General features: G+C 41.2%; 1 protein-coding gene across 1 annotated transcript in view; it reads left to right on the top strand.

Annotated features, from left to right (window-relative positions):
- Window positions 1-7,512, top strand: part of ERP44 (endoplasmic reticulum protein 44) — a gene marked incomplete at its 5' end in the record, with an annotated part of 29,966 nt that extends 22,454 nt beyond the window's left edge. Inside the window, 4 exons of the mRNA XM_009076214.1 lie at window positions 1,014-1,125; window positions 1,565-1,706; window positions 4,658-4,760; window positions 6,921-7,512. Coding sequence (XP_009074462.1) covers window positions 1,014-1,125; window positions 1,565-1,706; window positions 4,658-4,760; window positions 6,921-7,022 — 459 coding nt within the window. The remainder of the gene's footprint in view (window positions 1-1,013; window positions 1,126-1,564; window positions 1,707-4,657; window positions 4,761-6,920) is intronic.
- Window positions 7,513-12,171: the final 4,659 nt, after the last annotated feature.

Here is a 12,171-nt window from a genome sequence, read left to right as displayed (position 1 = left end):
TAGGGAAAGTGTTTCTTCTAACTTACTGCAGATCAGAAATACCTGCAGAACCAGTGCTGCCAAAAAGCACAGATTTAATGCTGATACAGGCTAGAGTCAAAACAATAGCAGCACTTGTAACAAGCAACAATAGCTTCTTACACCAGTTGTGCAAATGAAACAACTCTAGGCATTTGTTACATGATAAATTATTGTGTCTTCAGTCAGGCTGCAGTGAGTTCAGCTGATGTCCATGGGTGCCTAAAAATCACTTTTGAAGCAGCAAATGCATATTGTTTGGGTTTTGTTTGGGTTTAAATAAAAGAAAAATCCTGAGCAAATTATTCAGGGACTTCCTATATTTATCTGTCTGCGGGCAGAGATCTTTAAAAGCTACTTGGGCCCCAAGAACACATTCCTATGAGGAACTGAAGTTTGTCCAACACAGTTTTTCAGTTTTTCATCAGTTTTAGTAATATATTAGCCTGTGAATTTAACAGTGGTGTTATACTGATGGCCAGTCAGGACACACTTGCTGTCAAAAGAGCAGTACTTGGTCATAATTGATACGGCTATGTCACTAGTTGCTGCTTTTTTTGTTGGGTTTTTTTTTGTGTGTGTGTGTAGGGGATAGAGTTATTTAAAGATACTCATTGTGTTATGCTAAGAAAGCATCATCTTATACAAGACAAAGTGAGGACTGGGTCTAGAATTCAACCCTTAATACCATGCTGCTCAGGCCTTACTGTGGTGACTGTGAAGATGTTTTCTCAGATTTGGGTTATTTCTTTTACACAAGTTTTCCAGTGCAAGTGTATCCCTTCCCGAAATGTTGATAACAAAGTGCTGTCATCCGTTATCTGCTGTGTATGATAAGAGGTTAACTCTTCTCACTCAGGTATCTTAAAGGAAGAGTCAACAGTTAATGCCTTGAGCCTTGTTCTTTCATCTGTTTTTAAATAAGAGATCTCACTGAATTTGGAAATTGCTGAAATCACTGAAGAAATGAAATTTGTCCTTTGTTTTCTGTGCAGGAACTGACAGAAGAAGGCCTTCCTTTTCTCATACTTTTCCACATGAAAGATGACTTGGAGAGTTTAGAGAAATTCCAGCAAGAGGTTGCACGGCAGTTAATAGGTGAAAAAGGTTTGTAGTAACTCCTACTACTACTCGGTTTTACTGGTATAATTTTTTTCAGGCAACTCAGTAGAGTGGAAGCAAAGGCCAAACAGAATCCTAGCTTTAAAGCTCTTGAGACCAAAGGGCTTTATGCACTTCTGACAGTGAGGACCAACTCCTCTGGGAATGATTAAAAAAGATACGCAATTTATTAGTAAGTAACTGTTTCAGAAATCCTTCTTGTCTGAATGTGGTTTGAGAGGACATTAAACAAAGCTTCAGTTTGTAATACAGAAAAACCACTTTAAGAAAACCTGTTTGGTAGTGTTAGTTACTTAGGTCTATTTTAAGTTTTGCATGTTGTATCTGTCATCTCCACCTTTGTAATAGTTATGAAAGTGGTTAGGGTTTCAAGATAATGATAGGACAATCTTAACTTGTCATGTTGTCTGCTCACACTTTTAAGGTACAATAAACTTCCTCCATGCTGACTGTGACAAGTTCAGGCACCCACTCCTCCACATTCAGAAGACTCCAGCAGACTGCCCTGTTATTGCCATTGATAGCTTTAGGCACATGTATGTCTTTCCAGACTTCAGCGACTTGTCGTAAGTATTTTTCTTTGTACGTTTTAATTTGAGCAGAGCAAAGGAAAAGATGTGTGCTCATACTTTAATCAGTCCTATGGCAGGAAGATGAGTAGTCTGGGGTAGGTCAGGCTGCCTATGTGTGATTCAGTGTCAAGAGCCCTAAAGCAGTGTAACTTGGCATGAAGTCATTGTCTGAATGGAGTTGTATTGCATCATGCCAGAAAAGAATCTTGTGTTAAGTTTTTAGATGCTGGTCTTCTTTTATTTCAAAGTTTAGATATTTTCTGTAGTAGTTAGGCATTTGGAGCCCAGCATGGTATTTTTAGCAGTGATCTAGATATATCAATTAACTTTAAAAGATTTGAAATGCTACATGGAATGTATAAGTGCTGTGCTATGCAGTGATTACTGTAAAATGCACCATGTAAGAATTCCCAACCTACCGGTTTGGTTTTTCCTGCTGTGCAATTCTAGCCTTCCTGCATTAGTCTAAACCTGGAGAGCTGGCAGAGAAATCCTTATTGTGTGGGTTTCTGATATTTTCCGTATGCAACTTGGAAAATGGCCGATCACTGGCATGTTTATCTGGATGAAATATGTGAGTGTGAAGTATCAGGGTGCTTGGGTGAAATACCACTGTGATAATCCTTGCACCAGCCTGGATCTGTATGTTGCACTGCTGTGGAAGCAGATGTTCTGTCTTTCGTGGGCCAGTTGAGGAATGGAGATGTGTAAACATTCTCTTCAGGAGTTTTCAGCCCAAGACAAGTGCTCTTCTTTGTCTTCTGGTTGGGTGTTAAGCTCTAGTTCCTGTATCAAAGGAAGTACCTGCACATGCACTGCCTGTTAAGTCCTGGTTGGATGCCTGGGCTGGGCATTTCAGGTTTGTCAGAGCCAAGGATTCAAAGCTCAACCTTCACATACCATGTGAACATAATCCCATGTCTAATTTTGCCATTCCAGGAGGCATTTTTCTACCTGGAATGTTGACATTTGGAAGGAAGGTTTGAACTTAGCTTCTTTCTGTAATTCTCCACAGGTGTATTCTTAAAATGTGGTCTCTGATATATCTTAAATAGTTCTTTTCAAATACCTGAAGCTATGTATGTTGTAACTGCGATAGTGACTATTTGTCTCCCTGTGTTCCTGTTCTTTGGAAGATTATGTTCATGACACATGCCAGTGCTTAAAAAAAGTAGCAGGATAATTGCATTTAAAAAACACTGAGTTTGTCACTTTTGAAACAGCCCTAAAATAAATTAATATTTCTTCTAGAGGCAATATTTAGTTGAGGCTTTCATTTTGTTTCTTACACGTTCTGTTTCTGTGAAACACTGTCAGAATAACAAGAGCTGCTTGCTTGATGTGTACCAGTTGTTACATACAAATGAAGCTCAAAGAGAGATGTCAAGATTGTAGACAGTTGCCTAATGATAAATAATTATTCAGCCTTACTCTAGGAGGTTGAGCTGATACATAGAAATACCTAACAAACAGTTTGGAAACAAGGAGAGCTTGGAGCTCCTGGGGTGATAATCTTTTGTGTATGTGGTTTGGATTTTTGTTTTGGCTTGTTGTTGTTTCTTTGTTGGTCTGGTGTGTGTTTTTTGGTTTTTAATAATAGGTGAAACCTTAATTCTGGGGCTTTCATCTATCTGCAAGGATTTTTGCCACTTTAGTACATCTCCTGGACTCATTTACAGACTGGCCCCAGGCTGTCTCTTGTAATCTCAGTGCTGCCACCAACCAATGGGGTTTGGATATAGCACTTTCAGAACTGCCCCACTAAAAGATTTCCTCTCTTTAGGGAGTGTGTGGTCTTTTTGGAGAATAGGCACTTCATAGGCAAATGAGACTGTCACTCAATATTTTATCCTTGTACTTTGGCCACCTATTGTTCCAGGTTGGAAATGATAGCAGGGGGCATTCAACAGATCAGTTGCAGCTTCTCAGTGAAAACAGGCTGAGCTACATGAGGTTATAGGCACCAAGTGCCCTTGCTGCATTAGGAGAGGAGAATGTCTCCAGGGCAGGAGCCCAGGGTAAAGCAGGGAGCAGTAATTCTGCTGTCCCTATTACCAGGCTGGAATGAACCCCTTCCCTCCATCGTAGTAATTCCTGATTTTATCTGGGAAGAGACCCCTTAAAGTATCGGTGTAACACTGATTAGTTACATTGCTGTGGTGATACCCTCTGACTCTCTATTATGCTACATTTTATCCACAGAGATTTTTGGTGGTGTGAAATATGGCTGATAGCTTGTCTGACCACACTTTGTTTCTCTCTCCTAAATGTAATAATTGGTTTGATGAAAGACTCCCTACAAAACTTGACTCCATTCACATATGACCTTTTGATTGCATGCATAATGCTCATATTACAGCTTCTCATCTTTAATACTTCCTAGATCAACTCTTTACTTTGAGACTTTTGGTCTATTTGACATTTCACAAATAAAATTGGATGCTGTAGTTTAGCATACTTGCTGTGGGTGACAGTAGATGATCTCAGATTAGATTTACATTGATATCCTCTTACTGCTTATCTCTGGTGTATATGCAGTTGCTGAGGCACTAGAGAGCCTTTCAAAGATGTTTTGTCAATACTGCTGCCCAAGTGTCATTTGTATCTGTAAACTGTGCATTTGGAACCTGCTGTTCCCTCTTACATTATGGTTAGTGGGGAGCTGAAGTGAGTACACAATGAAGTTATTGGCTGCTACAACTCTGTGGGAGTTATTGAAAAGATGAAATACTTGCTGTGTTCTCAAGAGACAGTGGAAAGAAAAAGAAGCTGGTAGGATACCTTAGCAAGCCATTTGGCTTCCTGTTCTCTATTAATCACCTAAAAGTGGGCATAGTGTGCTAGATAAACAGAAGTTGGTGACTCAAAACAGTGTACTTTAAATCTTCTGTGTTTGGACTGAACTTGTAATGAACATGTGGGTGTTTCTGTTGGATTTGTTCCAGAGTTCCAGGTAAACTGAAGCAATTTGTACTAGACTTGCATTCTGGAAAATTGCATAGAGAGTTTCATCATGGCCCTGATCCAACTGATGTAGCACCTGGTCAGGTAATGTTACAACCAATGCATTTAATTTGGCCGTTTAGTAAACACTTTTTTATTACTTGTCAGAGCTGTACTTTCTAATGTGTTTGTACTTTTAACTTCTGTCTCCTGAAAGAGAAGTTTGTTTACAGAAACATAATGTTGCCACTTCTGCTTGGCTCTTCCTTTCACTTTTTTTGAGTAAAGGCAGGGAGAGCATTAGACCTGTTTGCCTTGAATCAGGGCAGAGTATAAGAATGTATATTTTTCTCCACTGAAACAGAAGATCTTGGGCTCAATGACTCTTCTGACCTCATAGAGCAGCTCTTATGTGACTTAGTTGATTCTCATGTGACTTAAGTGCAAAAGCTGATAACACATAGCTGCACTATTTCCCACATGACATACTCTGAGGTGCTTCCAAGTGGGAAGAACAATTGATTGCATGTTTTATATATTTACTGAAAGTCACCCATCCATGCAGGAGGCAGATTATTAGAGCATCAACAAAAGACTGATAAGCACTAATAGGCCTTATTGCTTTTATTAATGCAGTTAACAAATGGCATTAGTAGTGCTCACAGGCTGCACTTGTCAGCTTGTGTTCCTCATGGTTCTGCTCAAAGGTTGTCATGGTGTGTAATTACATGCTTGGAAGTCAGTTCTGGGGTCTGTTTAGGAACACAACTACTTGATCTTCCTCCAGATGAAACTCAGGAGCAGCTCAGTGTTTGGTTTAATCCAAGAGGCAGAAAAGAAGGGACATTACCAGCCCAAATTCCTTCTCTACAGCAGTGTCTTCTAACTGTCTTTATCAGCCTTGTATCTTCTTGATACACCACTGAGCTCATATGCTTAGTGTCATGCTGAAAAGTGCAAATGTAACAGCCTGTCAGGGAACATTTTCCTTACCTCAGGCACCCTCTAAAGAAGTAACTGTTTTAAACACTTCAAAGAAGTTACACATGGCATTGTCTAGGGCTCAGAGCCACTCTGGTCCCAGAGACCTGATGCCCTTGTGTTGGGGTGCCTTGGGCCGTGACAGAAACTGTTCATAGCTACAGGCTCATTTTCCTGGTCATCTGTGGGATGTGGTAGGGGTGGCACTGCACTAAGCCGACTGAGTGCAGTCTCCTGTTGCCCTGCGCAAAGTTAAAAGATTTAAAAGCGTGAAAGCCCTGGAGGGCTGACCTTGGGCCTGGCTTGCCTTGGGCCAAGAGGATGACTGCTTTTTTACGTTGTCATGATTGGCTGTGAAAACATGTGGGCTGGACCATCTTAGCAGTAATTCATTTAACTAGTAATTCCCTGTGTTTCTCTGGAATTCACTGAGCAACCAGAATTCAAGTCAGCAGGTGGAAGTGCAGTAATAAGGGCTGGAGACTGAGGTGCAGGCCCAGCAGTTGGTCAGCTAGGAGGCAGACAGGAAGGTGGCATGAGGAGGAGACACTCTGAGGCACTTGCTGTGAGGAGGAAGCTTGGCCAGGGAGGGGGGGAAGCCTGTTGAGTCCCTGGATCCTGCTGCCTCCCTCTCTGGGCACAAGCTCATAGCCTAGAGCTGCAGGCTTGCTGTTGTCTCCATCCTGCCCTGAGAAAGGCACACAAACCCTGGGATGTTTATGTTCTCATCTCCATATGGCATCCTGCCATCTTGTGGAAGATGTGGATGCAATGGAAGTACTGGCCTCAGCTAAAGTGGAGGTTGTCATAGGTCATCAATACCCCTTGAATTGCATGGGGTTTTTTTGTGTTGGGTTTTTTAGTTTCCATAGAAAACTAATTCTGAAGTATTTTGGCAGCGATGGTTCACTTTTGCCTTGGTGTATCCCGTAAAACACATGCAAAGTAGAATACTCTCAAAACAAGTGGTAGACAGACTCAAACCAATATACAGTGGGGTAATTTGAAATACTTCTAAGTGGCTTGTACAGAAATTTGTGTGATGGCTGTTACTTTGAGATGTGCCAACGAAAGGAATATCCTTAACTGAAGGTGCTTAATTAATGTGTGTGTGTGTTCTACTGACTTGGGACTTATAATGTGCCTTCCAAAAAAAAACCCAATTTGTGAGAATGCTGGACATTTGTGTACTCCCATAATTAATGCCAGAAATTCATTTAATGGAGGTGACAGATTATTAAAATTAATCTAACAAACGATTTTACTGTTTGTTCTGTTTTTCAGCCAATTCAGGATATAGCAAGCAGCCCACCAGAGAGCTCATTCCAGAAACTGGCACCCAGTGAACATAGGTACACCTTATTGAGGGAAAAAGATGAACTTTAAAAACTTGAAATGATCTTGCAAGCCTTTCAGACAGCAGCATTGACTTCTGTGTGGTGGAAATAGTAAACCTATATTTTCATAATTCTATGTGTATTTTTATTTTGAATAAACTGAAAAATAATTTTTTTCTCCCCAGGCTTGTAAATACATTTGTTTGGTGGGTCATTCTGTACAGCATCTTTCAAACAGTACGTTCTTAATGCTATAGTCAAATATCAGAGACCCATCCAGACTCTTGATCTAACTCTGTTCTGTAAAACTTTTATAATCCAAATGAAGGTATCCTTGCCAGAGACATGCTGTTAACTTGCACTATCCCATTAAATAGGACTTTTGGGTTGTTTTCCGTGTAACCTTGGTAGTATGTGCTTTTTCTTCCTCATGTGAACAGCTATCCTGGTAATCTATTTCTTTGTCACATTTTTCTCCAACTTAAGAGGGTCTTCTATTCTGGATACTTGGGAGGGGAATAAATTAAAGTTTTACAGAATCTCGTGTGGTGCTTTACTGGCTGTAAATGTCTAAGCAATTAAACAATCCGGAATATTAAAACAGCAAGTGAGGAAAGGAAAGGTTGTAATGATAATGGCTGTACTTGGAGGGACTGGACTGACCTGCTCTGATTTCCTGGAATTAAGATTCTTATGTTACCCACATAGTTGTGTTAAAAGAAATGAATGTTGGAAACCCTTCCAAGTAAGAGAGGACATGGGCTGGACTAGCATCTGAGTTGTGTCAGTCCTAAGTCAGTATCTGTATGTATGTTACCATTAGTCTTGGGTGGGGGTTGTTGTTTTGTTTTCCTCTGAGTCCCTGCCTTCCTGGCAGACACTTACTTTTTGAACAACCATTGCATGTTGTCTGTTTTACTCTCTTTTGTCTGGCTTGTGCCTTATTGCATCGTCTTTGAATTCTGCTGTGAAGAAGGAATTACCAGTTTCCTTGTGGGCTTTTCTGTTACACACTACACCAGAATATGAGCTTTTTCCTCATTGAGTCTTCAAGCTGCTGGGTGAGATGGACATAGAGAAGCTGTAAGATGGCAAAATACCTGTTAATTTGTGGTGCGTTCTTGGAGATGAATTAGTATTGGATTTTTGACAGTACACTTCTTAACGAAGGTTTAGTGTCCTTAGAAACAAGACTGTTCTCTGGACAGGTGGACCTCTAGGTTCAGGTTTACTTAGAAGAGCCCCAGATTGTGCAGTCACTGTTCAGGATCCTTTTGCCTCTCAGGCAGATGTCACCTGCTCAGTTATTGACAGAAGACTTCCATGGTCTGGTGCAGCTGTGGCAAAAGTTGAGCCCAGGACAGCTTCCTGAATGGAGCCCCTGCAGCACCAGGCACTGGAGCTTTCTAGGGAGCAATGCTGATGACCTACAGCTAATGGAGCAGCTGCAAAGTTGACAGTATTGCAAGGCTTTGTTTACAGACATACTTTTTTGTTGGTTTTGAGTCAGCATTTTGGAGTGCACATGAAGTGCTTGAAAAGCCAGGCCTTCTCCTGGCCTGTTCTCCATCTCATGCCAAATCAGGCTTTTTTGGCAGCACAGTCATACCACCTTCCAGTTGGAATCTGAAGATCTGAGCAGGGTGTGGTTTTAAGGCTGCTACAGAACTTCTGGAGTTCATCAAGCACCTCCATGGTGCCTGCAAGTACTCACCTTACTCCTCTGATGCTCCTGTTTTTCCTGGGGATTCTTATTTATGAATGCTGTCTGGTGCAAGATGTCTAAACCTCCCTTTCCAGAGAGAGATGCTACCTCATCCCTCGAACAGTGGATGGTGCTTTCACCTAGACAGTGAAAGAGATGAACCTCCTCTGCCATTCCTCAGTTCAGGTTTGCTTTTCTGAGTAAGTCTTGTTCCCAGAGCTTTGGCATCCCAGCACTAGGTGGACAACTAGATGTAACAGTTCTATGACAGTTAGATGCTCAAGTAGTTTCAGTGTGCATTAATTGCAGTTGGACCTGATTCTCCTGGGTTCTTGAGGATCATTGACTGGCTGTAACAGTATTCAGGTGATTTTTCTATTTGCAAGCAGAAGGTTGAACAGCTAAAGCCTAACTATGTTTGCCTAACGTTATGCTGAGTGTCACTTGAGCTTTTACATGACTGGTGACACAGAGAATTGGCCTGGAGAGAGCAAGTGCTGGATGAAATCAGAGTTGTGTTTCGAACCAAGCCCTTCAGCTCTGATCATCTACATCTGTGCATTTAACCATTTGGTGCTCAGCTAACCACTCCCTTTAACACTTCTCAAGGCTTTCCTGGGAAGTTGTCAAAAATAATAGTATTTACCCCATATGGAACAAAACCATTCCAAAGTCTTTAACTGAACTTCAGATGTCCATTTTCTGAGCCAGCAGGGGTGTATGAGTTACTAGATACTTGTGATATTTCAGGAACTTGTATTCATTTCAGTCTGCAAATATTTCAATAGCTGAAGCATGTGTTTGGTAACTCAGCACAGGGTTCTTAAACCTTGGTAATGCAATTATTTCCATAATATAAAATTATTAAACTCCAATGTTCCCAGTAAATGCTACAACCAGTCTCATTGGCAAAACCTTTTATTTGGTCTGAAAGAATTATTTATATCTTACATTTCTTCTGACTACCATGCCTAGCAATTTAAATGCTAGTTTGGTTACTCAGATGCTGATGTTTCTTCACATATGTAAATAACCCACCCATTTTAAAAAATCATAGCTTAAATAATAGTCTCCCACATCTAGTGTGAACACAGTGCCTTGAAATTGCTTCCTTAAAGATGCAAGGGGGAAGAATAGTTTTCGTGCTAGACATTTCAGAAAATGAGTTCATACCAAGCTGAATTTGTATAAACTGGGGAAGGAATTCAGTCTTATGAATTTAGATTGTCCTGGCATTAGTCCAGCTTGGGGGGAGAGGATGGAGTCTCCAACACTGCTGCTGTGGCTTCTGTCATTTACATCCACAAGGGTCACAGCATACAGTAGGAAAGCAGACATTGCTTTTTAAAATCAGACAAGGAATCAACCACAGTTGCTGATTAAGAACACTTGCTTCTCTCAGTTTCTTCCTTTTAATGTAGAAAATAAATATCAAAGGATTGAAGAGCCTTAGGAGGAAGTTGTTACAAGCTGATTAACTGTGTTTACATCTGCAGTAGGTGTATTTAAAGAAAAGCACTTTTTGCCTGTCAGGAGCAAATGAGCTGAATTACTCAGGTCATGTTTTGCACTCCAGCTGATGTTACAAATGCAGACACCGTGGCTTTAACAGATGCCATTTGGCAACGTCTGCAATTACCTGTGAAAACTATTCTTGCACCCATTGCTTCCCTGAGCCTCAGACCTACTTAAAATAGACAGCAATTTCAGTATTTTAAAAGTAATAAGGAAGAACTGTTCAGAAGAAGTAATTTGTGCTGTAACTAACAGTTGCTTACAAGGTCTCTAGGCACAAAACACATCATCTGCCCTTAGCAGACAGTGATTTCCAGTGATGATATCAAAGTACTGGTTAGCACAAGGGAGCTCTTTCTCTAGGACACTTCCTGGGCCAGTGTTCCCTGCTAGAGAGCCTTAATCACTAAACACTGACTTCAAGGTGCATCTCATAAAACTGGACTCAAGCAGAGCTCAGGATGAATTCACCAATCTAAACTTTAAAAGCAGCTTCCCAACCTCAATTTCTGCTCTTCCAGACAATAGCAACAGTAGTGTTGTAACTGTCCTGAAAGGGTGGAGGTAGGACCATGTGCCAAACTGTAGATTATGTGACCACAAAAACACATTAACACTTCCATATTTAACAATGAAAGTTTCAGAAGCAAAAGGCTTCTTAAGCAGCAAAACAGGATGGTAAGATAACAGGTATCCACTATAAAAAGCAAGCAAAAGCACTACCAGCATCTCACCCCATACAAGTTCTGCAGCATGTCCCCAAATCTTGAAAAGGCTCAGCAGCTACTCTGCAGTGTGGGTTGAAGTGGAAGCTTTGGCACCTAATGGTACACAAGAGGTGTGCAGCTGCCCCAGACAGGTCTGATTTACTTTGTAAACAGTACCAGGTTGACATTTTCGACAGTCTCATCCTCTGGGGATGCCAACTGGCACCATGCAAGGGGCTTTGCTGCTTCACTGTCGGTTGACCTGGTGCCTACTGCCACCCTTGAGGGATAATGGACTATTGAGGGATCAGGCCTTGCTGCAGCACTGTCTTCCAGGGAAGTTGTTCAGCTCTCCCACCGGAGCACTGTGCGTTCCAGGAGTCAAGAAGCAAGGGCAACATCCTGCAGTAAGTGCTGCTTAAGCAAGGTGAGGTTTCCAGTTCAGAAGGCCAGAGCTTGGCTCTTCATCCTGTGTGGTGGTTCTCAGGACAAGCCAAGGAGTTGAACAGCTATGGAAAAGTATGATTCCCCAGTAGAGTCCTGCAGGGTTGCTGCTTAGACTGTTTGATTCATAACTACACTTGGAGCAAGGTGAAGAGTTTACAAATTTTAAAAAAAGGTCACCTGATAAAGAGGAGAAGCTGCCTCCAATGCTGATCTGATATGGCTGATGGAGGCAGGTATGATATGTACGTAGTTTTTTTTTTCCATACTGCTCACCCAACACTTTCACCTTCTCTTACGACAGCTGATGCTTCCCTGTGCATTACTGAGCACACATAGTCTGTCATGTCCCAGGGATGTACACACAGGAAGAGTTTGGGAATCCAGATAAATTGAAAGTAAATTTAAAATACTATGACCAAGAAAGACTGTGACAGCCTTTATTTCCTTTTCTCTGGGGCACTACTATAAAAGATCCAGCTTCTCATGGCATTCATGGGAAAGCACTAGGGTTTTCCAAGGATCTCTGTCTTGTCTGTAAGTCACTTTGTGCAAATTTGGCATGAAGCACCTGTCACCCATGATTACAACTGTGCATATAGCTCACTCAAGGAATTTATAATTAAAAGTTATCCATATAATTTTCAAAGGCCTGATGTCACCACATCCGAAAAGAGGAATTCTGACATGACTGTTTCAGCCCTCCCAAGGAGCAGTACTTTTGTCAACATTCACACATCTCAGCCTTGTAGTTAAAGCATAAGGCTGCAAGTCTGTCATTAGTGTGGCTACCACACTATTGTTCCTAGTCATAATGAATCTATCCT

This window comes from Acanthisitta chloris, unplaced genomic scaffold (genome assembly GCF_000695815.1).
Source record: "Acanthisitta chloris isolate BGI_N310 unplaced genomic scaffold, ASM69581v1 scaffold15846, whole genome shotgun sequence".
Lineage (NCBI taxonomy): Eukaryota > Metazoa > Chordata > Aves > Passeriformes > Acanthisittidae > Acanthisitta > Acanthisitta chloris.
The sequence above is the reverse complement of the archived record's forward strand: the minus strand, read 5'-3'. Positions and strand labels throughout refer to the sequence as shown.